Source organism: Anopheles merus, unplaced genomic scaffold (assembly GCF_017562075.2).
Source record: "Anopheles merus strain MAF unplaced genomic scaffold, AmerM5.1 LNR4000768, whole genome shotgun sequence".
In the NCBI taxonomy this organism is placed as follows: domain Eukaryota; kingdom Metazoa; phylum Arthropoda; class Insecta; order Diptera; family Culicidae; genus Anopheles; species Anopheles merus.
Window position 1 is genome coordinate 3,467 of NW_024428348.1, and position 22,041 is coordinate 25,507.

The 22,041-nt window shown below is 37.4% G+C and overlaps 1 protein-coding gene across 1 annotated transcript; it reads left to right on the plus strand.

Moving 5' to 3' along the window:
• The first annotated feature begins 5,955 nt into the window (after positions 1–5,955).
• On the plus strand, positions 5,956–20,207 carry LOC121603018. Its single transcript, XM_041931757.1, has 4 exons — positions 5,956–6,294; positions 17,856–17,975; positions 18,040–18,201; positions 20,133–20,207. The coding sequence occupies exons 1-4, from the start codon at positions 6,280–6,282 to the stop codon at positions 20,190–20,192; spliced, it is 357 nt and encodes a 118-aa protein (XP_041787691.1). The 5' UTR covers positions 5,956–6,279; the 3' UTR covers positions 20,193–20,207.
• The last annotated feature ends 1,834 nt before the right edge of the window (positions 20,208–22,041 follow it).

The following is a 22,041-nucleotide window of genomic DNA, read 5'->3' on the forward strand; positions in this document are numbered from 1 at the left end:
TGCCACTTACAAGCGATGATTTAGATTAGCGGTCGGCAAACTTTTGAGGAACGGGCCAAATTTAGTAAATGATCTAAAGCCACAGGCCAGGAGAATGCGATTTTTCTATTATTGTGATTTAATTATTACATTATAAAATTTTAGTAACAAAATAATTGGTTAATATTGGATATCAAGCAATGTGATTGGTATTACAGGGTTTTCCAATTGAGTTTAGACTAGCAGCATACTTTTTTTGAATAGTCGCAATAGATTCTTGACTAGCATCCTCTATTTTTGATTACGAGCAATGGATTATTGACTAGGAGCAATTTATTTCAGCAGGTCCCTGCATGACAGCCTAAGAGCGACGGGTTTATAACATCCGGTGTGACAGATCGACTTGAATAATAATCTGTGGATAATATTTAATTTCATCCCAAGTGCCACAATCCTCTAAACGACCACTAAACGGCTTCTAAACGACTCAAGTTCTCTACTTAAACGGAATATAGAAAGACTTCGTTTAGCAGACGGCAAACGACTCATTCATTCTAAAAATAGCAAAAAAGCTGGTGGCGCTCTCTGTTGGTGGGATACCCCAACCAGTTGAGCTTCATCGCTTGGAGGAGAGCTTTCTCATTTCCTCTGTACTGTTGTATGGTTTCGCATTGAAGTTATGCATCGCTAGAACTAGAACGGCGATACAATTGTTTAATTACTAAACTCCAATGGAAACCACCAGTACTGAAGCAAGTGAGAATTGAGTTATGGTCGTTGGTGTTGATACCCACGTATCTGACCACACGACCATTCACATAGATTTTTGCTCAGAAAGTTATAAGGCTATATAGGTCATGATAAGATGAAACTTGTCGAAACACATTGCAAGAACAGGATAGCAATATAATGATGAGTTGTAATACGCCATCTATTGATCAAACCAATGAAGCTGTGGAGCTTTCATTTTTTATATGGATATTCAATTTTCCAGTCGTTTAAGCTTAATCTGTGGCGCTTGGGATCTGCTCATTTGTTTAAATAATTTGTTTTACTGTTATATATCATCCACAAAGAAAGATATATTTTATCTGATAGGTTTTCGATGCTATTGTTTTGATTTTATGAATGCACAATACAACACAAAAGCACTTAACAGCCGAATTGAAATATGCAGTAGTGGACCCATAGACATAACCTAACCAAAAGCTAGATTGCACACGTTTTTCAGAGTGACCATATGTAGTTCTATCGATTTTCGATCGAATATCGGTTTACAATTGAGCACACTAAAACTCAATTTTTCTGACCGAAAATCAAATATTTTTCTAAGTATTCACCGTTCAACAATAAAATTGGAATTTAAAAACTTTGGGAGTGAATAAAAAGTTGTTTTTACCGAAAATTACCGAATTTGCTTTAAATTTCCTACCGATAACCTCTAAAAACAATCTGGTCACTCCGCGCCAGCAACCGGCCTGCTGAAATCAATTGCTCCTAGTCAAAAATCCATTGATCGTAATCAAAAATAGAGGATGCTAGTCAAGAATCTACTGCGACTATTCAAAAAAAGTATGCTGCTAGTCTAACCTCAATTGGAAAACCCTGTAAGTGCTTTTGTGTTGTATTGTGCATTCATAAATTCAAAACAATAGCATCGAAAACCTATCAGATAAAATATATCTTTCTTTGTGAATGATATATAACAGTAAAACAAATGATTTAAACAAATGAGCGGATGAAATTAAATATTATCCACAGATTATTATCCAAGTCGATCTGTCACACCGGATGTTATAAACGCGTCGCTCTTAGGCTGTCATGCAGGGACCTGCTGAAATCAATTGCTCCTAGTTAATAATCCATTGCTCGCAATCAAAAATAGAGGATGCTAGTCAAGAATCTATTGCGACTATTCAAAAAAAGTATGCTGCTTGTCTAAACTCAATTGGAAAACCCTGTAAAGATGATCTGCATTATTCGGTTGTTAAAGACCAACCCGTTGAAAGGTGTTAATATCAAACTTATTTCGATAACTCTATAAAAGGAGAAATGAGATACAAATTTCTCCCATCCTGATAATGAAGGGTGAATATAGTTTAATTATTATGTTGTTTAAAAAGGTTATATTTTAATTTTGCTTCACATAAATTTTGTTTACATTAATCATAGTAAGAAAATATTAATTTAAAAAGAAATAAATGAAGAAAAAAGATCATAAAAATCAGGATTTGAGCGCACGCTTTCTCGATTCGGAACCAAAAGCGTTGTCACTGCTCTATTTGGCAGTTACATTAGTAAGGGTGCAAAACCAGTATTTAAACAAGCTAAGATTAAACAATTTAACAAGCTAAGATTGATTACACGTATCAGGATAGTCAGTCTTACGTATGGGGGTACGGTCTGGTCTATTCGGGGCTTCAAACCATGACGGGCACGTTGTTAAATCCTACAAGTTGACGACTGTACCACCAGTTCGCCCCAAAGGCCGCTTAGTTTGCGTAGTTGTTAATCCGCCCCTGCGTATCTCATAAAAAGGGCAGGGAAGCATTGCAAACTTTTACCTCCATTTAAATAATTGATATTTTCAATAATTTCAATATTTTTTTCCAATAATTGTCACGATAAAACAACTACAGTTTTTCTGAAGTTTGTAAACGTGGTAATCAACGATAATGCTTGTTTTTATCTAAAACCAGTCAGAAAGTATGGAAGCAAGTATAACTCTCAGAAGCACGATTCGTATGAAAGCCTGTTTTTGCATAGGCCAGGGTTCGGTAATCGCTTCAAAAAGCAAAGTGAGGTAGTATAATCGTGTGTAAATGAATAGTTGGGGGTTTGAACAAATCGGTTTTGAAACGGTTTGTAAAAATATTAATAATAATGCATACAAATGTATTTGAAAAATAAGCACCATATGGGTTACCATGGTTGTTAGGTGCCTTTCCGTGGAACGATAGTTGATGGTGAATCTGAATTTTAAAAAAATAAAAATATTTGAAACACGTTTTAAACCAATTTTATTTTGGTGCTAGCACAATAAAAACGTGTTTTAATTTTGTTATTTAATTTTTTTTTATTTTAATCCAACTACGTTCGATATTTTGTTTAACGGATGGTTATGGTTTTATGAGCATGGTTACTAGGATCATTTGAAGTATATTGTACCAAATCCAAGAATTAGAGAAAGAAAGCAAAGTACACGATAGGAACGAATAGAAAAAAGGAGAGCGCAATCTAGAGCGTAAGGTGCATTTGAGAGATTTGGTGAGAATAATGCTCGCAAAACACGGCGATGTGACGACCATTACATTCTTCTGTCGATTCGAAAATGGCGATTTAATTAACGTTTGCACATTAACTATGGTTTTTACCAAATGGAATTCACTAAAACCTTTGTGTATGTAACAAGTGTATGCATACCAATAATCATTTAGATTTTTGATTTATTTACTTATTTATGTTTTATTAACGTGCGAAAATGTTTATTTATTTAAAAAATAATTTAGCTCTACTCAAACTACCGTACACTTGTACAATGAACATTTGACAGTTTCACGATTTTTAGATCAACCCCCCCCCCTACCCCCCCCCCCCTCTCCACAACAATTGAATTGTAACGGAGAACAAAAGCACTGCCCGAGTCTCTTTCAGGCAAATCACTGAATGAGTTAAGGAGTTGCAGGTTGCCAACCTCTGATCAATTGGGTCAATGCATCTTCGCCTGTTATCCGGTTCAACTACTTTCTTTTGCTTCATTAATTTTTCGGACGTACAAATTACTTGTACTAGATCCGTTAAGGTTAGCAAGAGTGCGGATATATTTGTTTTCAACACATTCAACGTTGTGGAAAAGCTTCTTCCGCAATACTGTGCAATGTAATGTAAAAAACGGAGTTTTTTTTAACTCCCTTGGAACCGCATTTTAATCGGGCGGATGTAGATGAATGCGGATGTTACTTTAGACTTCCGGAACTTTGTAGTCTTGTGGATATCAAAATGCAAAATCAACTTTTGATTACACTGAAGATAATTTAATGTATTAAACTAAGGTGTAACCAAGATGAATAGGTAGGATGATTGATGTTTATGTTCATATTCATTTGTGAAAAGTTTTCGCCGAATAGCTTTACTAAATTTAGATAAAAAAATAAAATTTTGTTGATGACATAGACATCTATATAAGAGATGACATAGACATCTGCATTAAATAATTAATAAGCAAGGTTTTCGGTTAGATATATAGACATTAACAAATTAAATAAATGTAGATGTAGATAAGTTTTAATGAAATAACAAACCTGTAATGTCAATAATGTTTAAATAAAACTATTTGGAATGAGAACAGCACGAGATGCAACAAATAAATTATTGTTATTAATTGGAATAAATGTATAATTTATGTGTTGTTAATATATGTTAATATACATAAATGTTGTTTAATATGTCCATAACGGTGTCATATATACAAATATTTTCGTCTTTGACAGAAACCTTTTCATCAATGAACAATGTTAGTTTTAAGTTGTTAGATGTTGTTGCAGTAGAAATAAGTAGTGTAATAAATGATACATACACATTAAAATTTTAAATATATTAAACATTAGACTCAATATAAATTTCTTAATTGTAAACTACACTTCTGTTCATTCGTGTAAGCACGCATTTTTTTTTTCAAAATTATGGATGAAAAATAAGTTCAATCAAAATAACAAAAAAAAAAATATTCAGAAGGTACGTTCCAACAAAAAAACATGTATTGCAACCACATCTTTATTTGTTTGCAAATATTTATCCAAGTACATTAATACGTCAAACCGATGTGGAAATTTCCCTTTCTCTTAAATATTGCATGAAAACTATACATGAGTAGATCAGTGGTCTCGAATCTGTGATTCGTTAACTACTTGTGCTCGGTGATGTAAACAGACACAGTCCAGATAGGAATTCATTTTTTGAAATAGAAGCTTATTCTAAAGTGTTGCACATAGCTTTGGCCTGCGGAGCTGTACAAAAGTTTCGTGAAATGCAATTTAAATGAAGAAATGCGATTGAACCCATCGTTTAAAATAGGAACTAAGCAGAAAAGTTCGTCAAGTCTGTATTTATGAATCTATAAAAATAGTCTTTACTTTGATTGGCTCGTCGTTATTTTTACTAATTGAAATTTACATTATTTCATTATTTTTATTAATATTACGGACAAAGAGAGCGATTGAGTGATATAGAGAAAGAGAGAGAGAGATATATAGAGAGATAAAGAGAAAAGGAAGAGAGAGAGAGAGAAAGAGAGAGAGAGAGAGAGAGAGAGAGAGAGAGAGAGAGAAAGAAAGAAATCATTGGCAAACTTTGCACGTCACCAAAAAACTATCGTTGTTAATTATCATTTCTTTTGTTTTGTTGTGTCGGCTTTGATAGTGCACCAATGCAATGCAACATTATTTGCTAAAAATTACTACAAGTTCGTGTAATTTTTAGTAAAACTTGTTTGATTATTTGTTCAATGATCGTTGTTTAAATAACTACATGTTTGTCAAGCAATACTGTTCATGATAAAAAGCATAAAATATATGCAGCCGATACCTATCAAGTGCTGGAAACTAGCTGTCGTACCCCTTGTTTCTATATTCAAACTCACCTATCCAAACTGAAGAGAGAGTAAAGATGTGTTGAGAGAAAGTTCAAAATGTTTAAAATAAAAACTCAGCGCAGCATAAACATGAGAGAATGTTATGTAAGGTTGTACGGCGGAATTGCAATTGAGGATGAAATATAGTTGAGGTTCCAAAGATGATGACATGCAGAGTAAAATTGTATGAATGTGTGTGGCTTCACGGTAACACAATTCCGCAACACATGCGTGTTGTATACTCGCGAAACATGTGGATTGGCTGCTTCTCACACACTGAAATGAAAATGGGGAGAGTAACAATTTATAGTAAACATTTCTTTCATTGATCGCCAGTTCCGTCTTGGATGTAAACGCGTACGGTTCGTTGAGTGATACTGATATTAACGTTGATTTTTGTGTACTCGTTGAATATGTTATTTATTGTTATCGAATTCCCTCTAACCTATAACTTTTTCAGAAACATGAAATAATTCCATAGAAATGATAAAAACGTAAAAAATTATTAATTCGTGAAATTTCGTTTAGTTGTAAAAGTGGCATAACTTATACTAAACAGTGGTTAATACTAAAATAAGTTTTGTTTCAAAAGTAAAAATAGCAGTAAGCAGATTGCAGAACAGTTGAAAATATCTACTTTCGACCATTTGTACCTAGAATCAATACAGGACATGGGGAAGTACTGTGTAAGTGAATCTATAACATATATAGTGTAAATTTGTCCAACAGGTAACGATTATGTTAGATTATCATAAAAAACCATAGCTACTTTTGATTAGTGTGATATTATATCACATATAAAATTAAATGCCAAAAAGAAAAGAGGTTAAATGGTAACATAATCGAGTAATTACCCCTGTTTATTCATACGATCGATAATTCACTAGATGATATTTAAAGCAAACATAATTATAAGGCAATAGATATGATAAAAGAAATCGTGAACAAGTGTAAAATGGAAAGTCAAAAAACTTATAAAGAGGTATAAAAAATCTGGTTTCTTATGATTGTTAATTATGGTTCACATGCACTCAATACATAAACAAGCAACAAGTAATCAATGTAAAGCAAACAAGATAGGTTATGAACAATAATGTGCATAGATAGAGAAACAAAAATTGCCAACACATTTGCTTTAATGGATTAAGTAATAGCACTTCTGAGATCGAAATGCATATGATGTTAAACCAAATCAATGGTAACAATTTTACTCATTTTGTAGGATGTTTGAGTGTTGGCATGTGTTATGTGTTTCGTAGTGGAGCAAGTTTATGTATTTTTTTTATTTGCTTGATAGATGTATGCATAAATGACAGATAAGATTTGTTGTTGGTAAAAATATCATAAAGTTTGACCTTTGTCGTATTATTTCTTATTGGAATAATATTAAAATATCTGTTTTATCAATTTCCACCTATTTTAATTCGACATTTTAACATTAATGTACATGATAACCTTCAGTAATAACACACTTACAGTAAAATACTTAATTTAATTAAAATATATTGCATCCCAAAAATTTTTAGTGACTATTCAAAAACTGTATCTTCGAATCTAACGATATGTCAAATACAAACAATATTACAATTATGAAAAAAAAAATCAAATTTATCCTATTTTTTATTCTATAATTCAACTAAACATTTTTCAATTATAATTATGATAAACTAAAACTCTGAAAAAATTAATTGAAACAAGTGGTTCAGATGCCGGAAAACCATTTATGTTAATTTATATTCAATAGGTAAATATTCGGTATTTTCGAATAAATGGAATTGTAAATGGAATCTTAATTGTAGTAACATATATTAAATATCTATCTCGAAAATTGTTATACAACAGAATTTTACATATTCTTACGGTAAGCTAATTAAAGACGTACAATCTTAAAAACCTGGGAATATATCAATATAACGACCATGTAAATGTGCATACATTATCTTAAACTCATGTTTCATCAGAAAATGTGTTGAATCTTTAAAGTTTCTATCGATTTTTATGTTTTCTTCATGAAATAAAAACATTTGTTTTCGTTCTGCTTTGAAATGTTCGGATAAGATGGACATCTGATGTGGGAATGATGAACATCATGAAGGGTGAGATGGAAATCTGTAGAAACCGGTGGGAAGTTTATAGTATTTTAATATATCCCATTGATTTCCACGTCTTAGTACCCCGCAGCGCAAAGCGATCGAAAACTTGTCAGCCACTCACTCAATGTAGATAGAGAGCAAAACCCAATAACGATAAAACGTGGTGAAAGGATGAAGAAAAGGGGAAGGAGGGGAGAAAGAGAACGTGGGTGTGAACTATTTTTCGGCAATCATCATTTTTGCGCCAACACGGTCGCGTACCGGAGTTTTTCTGTCAGAAAGAAGCAAACACATCCCGCTGCGCAAAGCGATCGAAAACTCAGTGTCTCGCTCAATGTAGCTAGAGAGCAAGAACCAAAAAAAGGTAAAAGGATGGTGAAGAGGGGAAGGAGGGGAGAAAGAAAACGTGGGTGTGAACTATTTTGCGACCATAATCATTTTTGAACCAACATGGTCGCGTACCGCAGCTTTTTTTGTCAGAAAGAGACAAACACCCCGCTGCGCAAAGCGATCGAAAACTTGTCAGCCACTCGCTCAATGTAGCTAGAGAGCAAAAACCAATAACGCCCGCTGCGCAAAGCGACGCAAGAAATCATGGCGTTCGGAGAATTTTATCATGCCTTCTTTTTCCCTCCAACGGCAAATTTGTCAAGCAGCCAGTCGAGCTACCCGTCCCTGGCTCCGCCTCATACCCCTCGCCTGAACGCGCTGTCGAAGGTTTAGATGTGTTGGTGCGTCAGACGGCCAATCGCTGTCAGCCGTCGTCCGTGCTTTTTCCCTCCATAGCGCTATCTCTTTCTCGCTTGTGGCCAATGCTCATGAGTTGCTGTGGCGCTTAAAAAGCCGTTACTAAACATTGCAGCGAGGAAGTTGCATTTTCACAAATCAAACCAAAAAAGCGCAATGAGTTCAATCGCTGCAATGTAAAAATGACCAAGGAATCGCTAGCTCACGCTGGAGGGTTTGCTGTGCAACGGGCAGAACCCTAATTCGCATTAGCACGTTCAGCCTGGCGCTGTTTTTCATCAACATTCCGTTCCGCCGGCATCTAGAACGCAAGCTGATTGTAAAATCGGCATACTGGAAAGTTCACTGGCAGTCCCTGGGGCCTGCCATCGAACTGAACGTGCTAAACATAAAGCATAATTTTATTACACTAAGCTTTTGCTTTCGTATGGTGTAGATTACACAGATATACCAAGCCGCCTGCGCATGGGTGTGAGTGTGCGTGTGTATGCAAAACTGTCGCCGAATGTATGCTCTTCCGGAATGTTATGATCGACCGGTCAAAGAAAGGAAGGTGTTCATGACAGTGACGGAGTAGGGGAATCGGGTGCCCTAGGCGGAAAGACGGTCGCTGTAAATGGTAACTGATGACCGGGAGGAGGGGGTACTGGAGGGGGTACAGCTGTTGGGAGATATAACAGTATACTTAAATCGTTGGCGCGGGGGGGGGAGGGAGTGGGACCCCTACGATCATCACAGGCCCTAAAATTGTTGTCGGCATGGGGGAGGGGGGGGGGGGGTAAATGTTTCTCCAGCCACAGGACCATCTTTCCAGGGGCCTTTATCGCTAATACTCTGTCCACTTGTTGTTGTTGTTTTATTTTTTTACGAGGCCTCTGTCCACTTGTAGACATACGGCATACTACAGACTAGAGATCTTCGGCGACCGCCTAGTCCGCCTACCGTTAGATCCGCCGCTGGTTCATGACGGTGTTTTTTTTTTATTGTGGAGGTGCATCCTTCCCTATGCCTGCAGCGTATGCATCGGGTAGGAGACAGTGTGACAGTATGCAAGTTGCCCGCAAGATAGGAGCTGTCCCGCGGCACCGCCACCATTCCGCACATCGTAACAGCATGCCCGTCGCGGGTTCTAACCACGTATGAACCGTCCGCCGTAGCAAGGGCTGACAAACCGGCTACGTGGTACTCAAGTCCTAAAATGGCCGGCATGATCGCGCTGGCTATTACGCCAACAATAATAATAATAATAAGAAGAAATTAGCATAACATTCCACGCCCGGGGAAGAGTTTGGCTTGTCTTTGATGCTGCCGGGCTACCGATGTGACGCGACAAATGCACGGAATGCACTCGACCAAAGGACATTAACCTCCCGAGCCGAACCCATTCCAAGGCAGTGCCGGTCGCTCGGCGTCATGATACCGGCTTGCCCAGCCAACAAGCCGCCAGATTCTGGACGGACAGGTGCAGCACCATACGCGCACCGTAATAAACAAATCCAGAATCCTCTTTTGTATGAATTCAATTCAAGTTTTGTTTCAACTTGCATCCGCTAGCAGAATTGTGTTGTCTCTCAGGTAGCGATATAAAAAATGCACGGACTTTGTTGTCGCAGTGGATGAAAATGTACGCATCAGAATCAAACCGTTTTGGGGTTTCCACACGCACGCACACACACACACGCAAACACACACACGCATGCACGCACACTTGCACGTACGCGCGCATGCGAGCGCACACCCACGAAAGCGCGAACGCAAGCACGCACCCACGAAAGCGCGCAGGCGAGCGCGCACCCACCACCAATCCCCCCCCCCCCTCCCGCACGAGCGAGTACGGCTACCTTATCGGAAGAAAGGCTGGTTCAGCTATCTTGTAGCGCATCCTCATCCCTAGCGCCGGGCGGGGTGGGGGATCGCGACATGATAGAGTGAACGGTCACTTTCCCCGCGCTGTGTGTGTGTGTGTGTAACGAGACCCAAAAACTCGAGACAGATTTCGGCACATTAAAAAAAAAATTTATAGCCACTATACATTGTGCTACATGATGCTTAGAAGGTCGTTGAAGCATCAAACATGTTCAAATAAAAAAATATTAGATTAGTGTTAGACGTTCTCCTACGCTTGTTTTAAATAGGCTTCGTCACCCTCGACCGGCACGGGCATCGAATGGTCTCATCAGCAGCAGCACGAAATAAAATAAACCATCAATACACCGATAACACTTTGAATCCCAATCCAGCTTCTCCCACAGCGTCTCAAGGTCACACACTAATTAATAAATGCTAACACCCACCAATTACAATACACAACCGCAATGCACATATGAGTATCAACGCAATACACCGCAACAGCCAATCAGCGGGCGGCGGAAGGCACGGGCTGAAGCGCAAGTAAGGCAAGGCAGGGTGAAGGAGATGAAGAAGCGGACGAAAAATGGGCGCCAATAATTTTAAATTTTTTGACCGTTTTTTTTGCTCCACCGCCATAAATAGTTCATCCATTTCGCCAACAGATGGCGCTAACCCTGCGCAGGCCTGCGCAGGAATCGCTGAAGTCCAGCGCGGGAGACCAGCCAAAATCTGCGCTGGCCAGCGCAGATTTTGGTACATTTCCTGCGCTGGAAACTGCTCGAATTTGCGCAGCGGGCGATAAAGCGAGGTGAAAGGGAAAAGAGAGAAGAAAGAGAACGTGGATGTGAACTATTTTTCGGCCATTATCATTTTTGCGCCAACACGGTCGCGTACCGGAGCTTTTTTGTCAAAAGAGACATAAACATACAGCGCGCTCTCTCGAAATGCCGTAAACGCTTCAACCGATCAAGAGCTTCGATCGGTTCTTCGGACATTTCTGCTCGCTTTCTCGATCGGTTTCGGCGGAAAGCGAGCTAGAAAGCGAGCTCAAAAACTGCTCGATTTTGTTGTGCGGGACGTACATAAACCAACTTTTGACCAATTTCAACGACGATTCATTCCGCCGTGCATTTAGGAATGTAAGCACCGTTTCTAACAAATCATTGAATCCCGCACAACAAAATCGAGCAGTTTTTGAGCTCGCTTTCTAGCTCGCTTTCCGCCGAAACCGATCGAGAAAGCGAGCAGAAATGTCCGAAGAACGATCGAAGCTCTTGATCGGTTGAAGCGTTTACGGTATTTCGAGAGAGCGCGCTGTATGTGTTTATCTCTTTCCCGCACAACAAAATCGAGCAGTTTTTGAGCTCGCTTTCTAGCTCGTTTTCCGCCGAAACCGATCGAGAAAACGAGCAGAAATGTCCGAAGAACCGATCGAAGCTCTTGATCTATCGAAGCGTTTACGGTCGTTCGAGAGAACGCGCAGTATGTGTTTATCTCTTTCTGACAAAAAAGCTCCGGTACATGACCGTGATGGCGCAAAAATGATAGTGGCCGAAAAATAGTTCACACCCACGTTCTCTTTCTCCCCTCCTTCCCCTCTTCTCCATCTTTTCACCTTGCTTTATCAATATTGGTTCTTGCTCTCTAGCTACATTGAGCGAGAGGTTGAGAATTTTTCGATCGCTTTGCGCAGCGGGATGTGTTTGCTTCTATCTGACAGAAAAACTCCGGTACGCGACCGTGTTGGCGCAAAAATGATGATTGCCGAAAAATAGTTCACACCCACGTTCTCTTTCTCCCCTCCTTCCCCTTTTCTTCATCCTTTCACCACGTTTTATCGTTATTGGGTTTTGCTCTCTATCTACATTGAGTGAGTGGCTGACAAGTTTTCGATCGCTTTGCGCAGCGGGTTCTGACAAAAAAGCTCCGGTACATGACCATGATGGCGCAAAAATGATAGTGGCCGAAAAATAGTTCACACCCACGTTCTCTTTCTCCCCTCCTTCCCCTCTTCTCCATCTTTTCACCTTGCTTTATCAATATTGGTTCTTGCTCTCTAGCTACATTGAGCGAGAGGTTGAGAATTTTTCGATCGCTTTGCGCAGCGGGATGCAGAATTTATGGCATTTTTGAAATATTGGGCACTCATACAGCGGACGTTGCTCCAGGTTACAGAAAAACAGTCTAGACCTTCCCTTTAGGAAATTACTAAAGTCCAAGACCCTAGCACCTTTGATGGACTTGGTAAAATAGGTTAAGGCCATTTTTCACCAAGTTGTCTAAATTAACTATTTATTAGGATTATTTTTTAATCTTTTGATCTTTGTAATACCATAGAAAATCTCATCTATTCCTGAGCGTGCCATACCAATGCCTCTTCTTTTTGTTGATTGAAGTCGAGGCATGATTTTGGGTTTGGTGAAGTACTTAATCAGTATGGAGTGTGCAGCATAACGCATAACTACCATTTTAATCTGTGTTTCATTTCTCGCTCATTTTGATACTTTCTGTTGTTTCTGGATGATTTATATCTTCGGAATACCCTTGTTTAAGGTGTCCCGCACAACAAAATCGAGCAGTTTTTGAGCTCGCTTTCTAGCTCGCTTTCCGCCGAAACCGATCGAGAAAGCGAGCAGAAATGTCCGAAGAACCGATCGAAGCTCTTGATCGGTTGAAGCGTTTACGGTATTTCGAGAGAGCGCGCTGTATGTGTATGTCTCTTTTTGACAAAAAAGCTCCGGTACGCGACCGTGTTGGCGCAAAAATGATAATGGGTGAAAAATAGTTCACACCCACGTTCTCTTTCTTCTCTCTTTTCCCTTTCACCTCGCTTTATCGTTATTGGTTTTTGCTCTCTAGCTACATTGAGCGAGTGGCTGACAAGTTTTCGATCGCTTTGCGCAGCGGGATGTTGCGCTCCGTGTTATGCTGTGTGGAGTCCTGCGGTGATACAACAGATAGATCCATGACAAACAGGATGCTTTGATGGTTTTTCTATATACTCACTCCTAAGTATATCCCGAATTTTCACAATTTTACACGATATTTAATTACAATTGGAGGTCTGTTGAAAGGAACAAAACGATGTATGCGCTGGCACTCTGATATTTTCCACAGTTCAAGTATGATATTGTATTTGATTCGGTTGGTACACTGCTCCTTGCTAATTGGCAGAACGGATTTAATAAATGTAGCCTATGCATCAGATTTTGCAACGGAAATGTTAGGTTGGAATCATGTAACCTTCAGATCTTGGTTTTAATATAAGAACTAACCATCACGCAAGTTGTTTGGCTACGCTATTCGTGCTACGCCTGAGCAAATTCACCTACCATTTGTGAGAGATACCGTTTTAATTTTAAGGTTGACTAGGTTTTGTTATGGAACAAACTGTCAAATTGTGTATCGATATATTATTATATATATGAGCAAGAACACTATAAGCCCAGCTGATATACCTACTTTTCTATCTCATTAACGTGGCATGGAGTTTGGTTTTAGTAATTCATCACTTAAAACCGACCACGATCAGGAAACTGGCCTCTTAGCTTTGGTACTATTGAGATACACATGATTTCGTCCTAATTTTGGGCACTGCTCTTGTTAATCTTAATGAACTTTCTAAAAATATAAAGAATGAAAACAACGTAGTGAAAATGACCAAAAATGCATATAGACCACTGCATGCACCACAACTAAATCCACAATGCATGCTGCGATCAAACGAATAATACTTTTTCTTGAACTGAAAAAGAACTGTACTATCAAAACTTTCTCACGATTGTTGATCAAATGTTTTGGATGACTTGATCTTTGTACAATATAGACTTGGTAGTAAAACTCAATTCAACCGTACCGACACGCGTTCGATCGTAAAGGAGGCGGCACAAGATTCAATTCAAACGGAACGAGATTCGAACGTAGGTGAAACCTGGTGTAATTACCACGAGATCACGTAAGGTGATAACACAATTAGCTGTAATATATTGCTATGGCGGAGTTTACAGTTACATGCTCATTTCATAGTTGAACGTATAATTACACAATACAATGCAATAAAACTCAATGGAGCTTTGAAATATTTCAATATGAAGCCTATAGCTTTTTGATTTTAAGTACATTTTTCCCCCTTTCATATGGAAAACCTGTGTCCTCTTATTTGTGTAAATTGTCGCTACGGTTATGGAATGAAGTATACTCAAATTTGCAATCGTGATCGCAGCTCCCTACCGCAACAGTCAAGGTTGCAAACTTATGTTCTTTCTCTTTCTGGTTTGTATGAACTTCTCTTTCACTTTCAATCTCTTTAATTTGAAGTCTCCTCTAATGACAGTCCCATCCGCTCTAACATAATAGAGAGAGGACTGTAATATGACCAAGAAACCGAAAGATTTAAAAATTACAATGTATATGGCTAAGTGAGCAACTGATGCATATTTGATTCAATAAAGTTAAATATGTTATTATCTATAAGATGCCAATAAAATAAGTTCAATAATTTCAAAAATAAGATAACTTTTAAAACATGTTATGCACAATTTTAAAGTTTTTAGCGATTTCTGAAACACATGTATTCATTTTTAAAAATAAGTTCATATACATGTTAGATGAGTCTTTCTGGATATGATAGATTTGACATCGATGTTTTCGGGCTTTTTAATATTGTTTGACAAATTGAGCATTTGAGGTCAAATCGTCAAGAGTGCATATTTGGATATTGGAGATTTTGTTTCATTCAGGGCCAAGGTCAACGGTATAATTCGAATCACAGAGTTCATTAGAGAAGCAGCCTTCATCTTTGCCGACTTTCTTAACTTTCACTTTGTTTATCCATTTTATGTATTTACGTTTGCGTTTTACAACAAAAATTGTTCATTCTACTCTCTCCCTCTACTACTGAGGAAATAACAAACAGAAAAATGAGATGACATAATTGATGTTTGATGGAGTTGATTTTAATTGCATTGCATGTTATTGCACTACTCAAACAATTGCAGAACATGAGGGCTGTCTTGTCACCCATTATACATTTTACAGATTAGAGTTGGGATTTTACGCGTTCAAAACCTAGAGTTACCAAGTTGAAAAGTGTTTACGGATTCGAATTGTATGTACGATGTTGACAATCGTTTAACGTGTTGGAAATGTTTGAAATAGTGTTACGATGTTGAGCTAGCTTGAGAAACCCTGTAAGAATGGGTCTTTAACTGAAGGAACCCATCGAAACGCTTATTTTGATACTTCATCTGCCTTTTCATAGCCAGTGATCCCAGCGTCCAAATCAGAGATATACAAAACGCTCGGTTGAAAAAGGAGTATTTAGGACTTTTAGTATTTGTTGGAAACCGTTATAAGGTTCCAACGGACTGTCAGCCAAGGCGATGTTTTGTGCGTGCGAAAAGAGATAAAAAGGCAAGGAAACCACGTAAACAGGGCAATAGCAAGAAAATATCCAAAAGTTAATAAGCGATAAAATGAATGAAAATGATAATGAAAAAAAAAAAAATTTTTGGTGCACTTATAGTGCCAACCTAATAAATTCATTTTGTTCACTTTTCCCGAGTTAGAGCGGCAATTTCTAACAGTATTTTTTTATTTTGTAGTATTTAGGGTATTTACATCTAGTATTAGTTTTTTAGTCTTGTGAGCTCCCATATCAGAGGCTGTCTGTAAAAACGAAATGTTAATCGGGTGGTCTGGCACTACAGTCAATACAGGGCTTCACACTTTATCTCAAGACCGCGGGATCCCTTCCCCATTCTGTCTTAGCCAATGCCAAGACTGCGGTATGATGCTTGAAAACCCTGATTGATGATACCTGAATTCATCGGATACAATGCTGAATCTGCGGCGCATTTCTCGAACACACTGTTCCGCACAGAGGACATGCGGTGGAACTTTTTTGTTACATGTATAACCGGCATGACATGTTAGTCCGGCATGACGGTTGCAAATTTCTTGTATAGTATAAATTTTCTTCATGTATCTCGTCTGACTTTTTAGCGTCCTTGTAATCGTTGTGCGTATGTGTGAGACTATGTATACTATATATGCTGTAATAATATTGTAAACTGTATATATCGAGTGGTCCTTCCAAATAACCAAATCGTCCTTAACCCACTGTAAAACCACTTCAAACCCACGTGGGTTTGTGGTGGTCGATTTAGTCGTGAACCCACCAAATTTTAGAACAATCGGAGCTGCCAGTTCCGATCCGATGTATTTATCTTGCCCACCCTTATCACAACTTTTCCAAAAATGCTTTGAGGAAAAGTTTGGTAAAGGGTTGGCTAAGGTCAATATGCTGGATTTTAATTCCTCGGTTGATTAAATTCATTCACTTACATCACTGCACTTCAACTTCAGCAATATTATTAGTCTATAACTATGCACTGACCAGCGAAATGGAAGAGTTCATTCGCAAGTAAACAAACACACATGTACACATATTACACATGAATGTTTTACAACAAACCAACTTAAACACAAATGTTTGATTGCTTCCTTTGCACAATTAAATAACATTTTAACACAGGTGAAACATGTTGAGCAAATAAATTGCCCCTGCATAAAAATCTGACTTCAACAACATTGTAGTGGCTGCTTCTGTGGCCGTGTGGCTTAACCCACCAAACTGATAGTTTTTTAGCTTTGTTTGATGCAACTGGATTTTTAGTACAAAAATTGGTGGCGTTTTCGGTATCTTGGTTATATGGGTTATGAAGTCCGTCGATTAATTAATACATATACAAATATACAAATAACACTTTCAGTAGAAGTTTAAGCACGCGGTGAAAAGCCTTCAACGCAGTCTTGTTTGATATAAACACAAAGTATGTTATTTATTTATTTATTTATTTATTTCTCACCTTGTTATTTTTAAGTCCTGCATTTTTTTTTCTCCAGTCTGGATCTTAGATAAATTAAAACGATATATGTGATAAACTGCTATGATTGTAGAAGCTCTAGAAAGCCAGATGACTTTTTTCACTTAATTATGTTTTAAATAATTTAATGATACTTTTAAAATTATAATAAGACCAATAATATTAATAAAATAATAACAATAACAATAATAATGATAATAATAATAATAAATAATAATAATAATAATAATAATAATAATAATAATAATAATAATAATAATAATAATAATAATAATAATAATAATAAATAATAATAATAATAATAATAATAATAATAATAATAATAATAATAATATAATAATAATAATAATAATAATAATAATAATAATAATAATAATCAAAATACGGGGTTTCTAACAAATTACTGGTCGCTTCCCATATTTTTTTAGGCTCGTTTCACGATTTATTCATCGTATCTCGTAGATGTTTGGTTCATTCCCATAATTCATTGGTCTCGCCCGACCGGCTATCAATACAATTTAACCAAAAACTTATGGAAATCAGCCAAAAATCGTGCGAACACATAAAAAATGGGAATCTACCAATACATCGTGGGAAACCCTTGATAACAGCATATGATTAAAAACGAAGATTATTTTAATGTTCTGTTTATGTGAATTTTTATTTCAGCTGATTTTATTATTACCTTTGGCAGTGTGGGCTGGTAGATCACCTGCCGCGGTGTTCGAAGATGTATATGAACTAGGCCGTCCAAATGCATCCTTTTTGGCAACAACGGAAAGCTGGAACGTAAGATTCGTTGTAACGTTTTAAAATGGGTTGATGATATTTATAATAATTCAGATTTTTTTAGGGCATGAAGGCATACTTGAGGAAAAAATATCGTCAAATGCAAGAACCACTTCAACAAGCATCAATGATCGCTGCTTACACCGCTGCTCATGAACGATACCAAAACTCAGAAGAGAAACAACATGACCGTGTTCGTATCGAAAACATGGGTAAACTAGCATCAGTACGTACAAAACGATTGGGTAATCTTCCATCAGCTGTGCGAAACTCAAAAATGATAGATATTGTTCCACGAGAAATGATCAAGTTTGAATTGTCGGATGCTGTAGCTTACTCTTTTAACTATGACTCGCCTTTACACGCTTCACATTGCCCAAAATCTCGAACAAAAAGAGAAAAACAAGAGAAACGAATGGAACCAATTCCAAGAGAAATATTACGATTTGATTTGAGTGATGCAGTAGTTTCTAAATTGAAAAATAACGCTAATTCAACGACAAGTATTAGACACCGACGGTCAGCTAGTCCCGATCCACGCGATTACGTTAAATTCGAATTGGAAGATGCCAAGACTTATAATGGCTATGCAAACGCCAAGCAAATGCAACAGAAAATTTGCGACACCCCTTTACGTCATCGGATATTTACAGACGTGGAAAGGTGTTTGATGAAGCATTCGAACGTCCAAAGGCAAATGTACAGAAAAATGGAGCAAGTAAGAAGGAAAAACGGGAGAGTATAGAACCGATGGATAAAGATGATGCTAGGGATATGAGCTCTGAAGAGTCTCGACGCATTAAAATCACAGGGAAAAAACAAAAGCAAAGTGCCAATTATGAGGATCTTCCTGTTGGTATACAAAAAGCCATAGACATAGCAATTAAAGCAAATGAGCGCATTAATGGAAAAGGCGGTGATACGATTTTGAAAACAGCAGCTTTGCAATCTACATCAAAATACTTCTTTGGTGATAAAAAACCGAAAACTAAAAATTCATTACAACGCCAAAACCAAATATTAACCTATCAGATATTGAGCAGCCTGTGGTAGAAGAAACATCAAATGGTCAAACCGATATTATTTCAAGCAGCCCATTGGAAACAGAATCGGGAACGATGTCGGACACCATCAATTTAAAAAATACAAAAGACTCATCCCTGCAAGGTATCCCAAAAGCCTGGTGGTCTTTCTCTGATTTGCAACGACCGAAACGATTATACCAGAAGGTTCCACTCTCGCCGCTGGCCGTAAGTTCACAGTATGTAAACACATTCAAGCCGTCCATCGAACAAAGCAAGATGAATGATCTTTCACCAGGTTATCATCGTCAACAGGATCTATTTTCCCCTGTTACTTCATCAAACACAGAAACAGCTGCTCTATCTGACCTTGACAGTTACAGAACATCCGTATCAATTATTCCACAAGAAGTGATCATTAAAGAACGACCAAAGATTCAGTACGTTATTAAAGAGATACCAGTATCAAAGCAAATGAAACACCAGCGTACAAAAATAACAATGCAACCTAGCATTTCGATCTCTTACGGTCAGGATATCTCAAACCCTAGGAAAGAAAGTGTTATTAATCGCACCTATGACAAAGTTTATATACCAACCAAAGCCGAATATGGACATCGTAAACCCGTAGAAGAACCAGTTCACTCATTTCAAAACATGAAATTTTTAGTGCCTGATTATAAAGAAGAATCTCACACACAACATTACTTTGATAGTAACAAAAATAATCAAATATTTCAGACAGAACAACCATCCTCAGTACAAATGAATGAACTCAATTCTTCTCAAGGGAATATTGCAGCCTTATCCGCTTTAATTGGACAACAACCAAACGCGCAATTAAAGGGACTAAATCAACTATTGAATACGCCTCTTTCAATGACACAAAATGACCAACAGCATCGACCGCAAGATAGCACAGCTCCAGTAACATTTCCGGAAACATCCACTATGAGACCAAAGCCATTTCGACCGAGTTATCGATCGATACAAGTCAATCACGAATCAAACATTATTTACGACGACAATTATCATCACGCATTGCAAATAGATCCTCATTTACAATTTGATTTGAAGAAAGAATATACGCCGATTCAGGAAGAAACTACAGATGTTTCCGAATCTGAACTTATAGGGCCTGCTGTTGCAACTGCTAGTTATGCAGCAAATGTTGTTGGATCGCAGAAACCAATAAAATTTAGAATAGCAGAACATCAGAAATTCAATGAAGCAGAAGCTGGTCACGAAACAAACACATATCGCCACATTAAAGGCCACAGTCCACCTGACTCTCCTAACGATAAATCAATGTCGCGCCATCACCTGGAACAGCATCATACTTATCACGATTCCAGAAAAGAGCATTATGATGGAAAAGTAAGTAAACCTGTGTAGTTGTCCCAGCCTTAAATCACAGACGTAACGCACTTAATATGCATCATACGTACATCTTTCAGAATTCCGAAGGATATGCTTTCGGTTACAGAGTACGCGATTTTCATACAGGAAATGATTTCGGTCACATACAGAATCATGACAACGGTGTAACGCGTGGTGAGTATCACACCTTGCTGCCAGATGGCCGAGTTCAAAATGTACGATATACTGCTGATGACAAGGGTTTCCACGCAGATGTATCTTATGAAAGTGTGCATTCACCCTTCCATAGCAGTAAGTAGATGCTAAGATTAAAAGAGAGATTAATGACTACCAACAATTGATTTCAGACGCAGGAGATACATGAAACATGGTTTTGTTTATGCTTTTGAATATTTTATTGAACAATCAATATTAAATATTTTAAATATTTACAGTTACAATTACAATATACAACAGACAATAAAACGTTACGAGCAATATACGAACCAATACCAGTAGACGAATTCCAATCTTTAAAAATCCAGAAATCAATATAAGAAAATTGCCTTGCGCTGATTTCATAATTTTGTTTTTTAGAGCTTCTAATTTATAAATTTTATCAAGTGCTCACGGTTTCTCAAAGAAAATATTTAACTATGAAAGTTAGCCTTTAGTTCTTTACGATCGATAAGTTAAAAAGATATGTTGTGATGAATGGGAGATGTGCAATAAGAATCAGTTAGTTGAATTCAGAATAATTACGGAACGGATGCATAATCATAAATTACCAAACTGTTGTTGTTATGTTAGATAACTCTATTGTTTATGTTAAATTCAAACCAAACAGGGATCGAATCTTACAATACCTTTTACAATATGAGACATGACAGAAGTAATGTTTAGCATCAATACAAATAAAAAAGTAATGATTTTGTGTTCCTTTTTTGTTTTTTGAGACATATTAGTGTTAGGCCCTGGTTTGTGATAATATTGGAGAATATGTGTTGCTAAATTGTAGGGACGAACTGTCCAATTCATGTTTTGGGAACATATATATTGCATGAGAAATAAATCAATTAATGTTTATGAGTGTTTATGCCTATTATTGTTCAATTTTCCGCTGTAATAGTTTTTAATCTTATATCTGCTTCACTTTATTCTCACCTGACCTGATGCAAAGTCCATTCATTTGAACAGTTTCGGTGCGCGACATGGCTGGTTGATGACCATAACAGATAACGTTGAACTAACGGCACATACTATCCCGCTGCGCAAAGCGATTGAAAACTTGTCAGCCTCTCGCTCAATCCCACTCGACAAACAAGTGCTCGAATTTGCATACAACTCCCTAATTTTGTGTCACCAAACCTTGGAATATAAAAAAAATGAAGACGTTTTCGTTCGGACTGGGGGTAAAATTAGAGGATATGAGAACAGGCTTTTGCGTGTGAATGTACGCGACCTTGATTTACATGTATTGGTGAGGTACGAGAGTTTTTTATGTATGTAGTTGTCATATCAATTTTCTTTCGGGGCCAAATGAAATGTCACGTTTGAATTCAAAGAATTTAAGAGATCGTATTGTTCACTAGATTCACTTCGTGTAGAGCCTCTCATTGTTTGACAAAAAAAGCTTAACTGGTCGATATAGATTTGGTCGATACACAAGGTAAGACAATACTTAT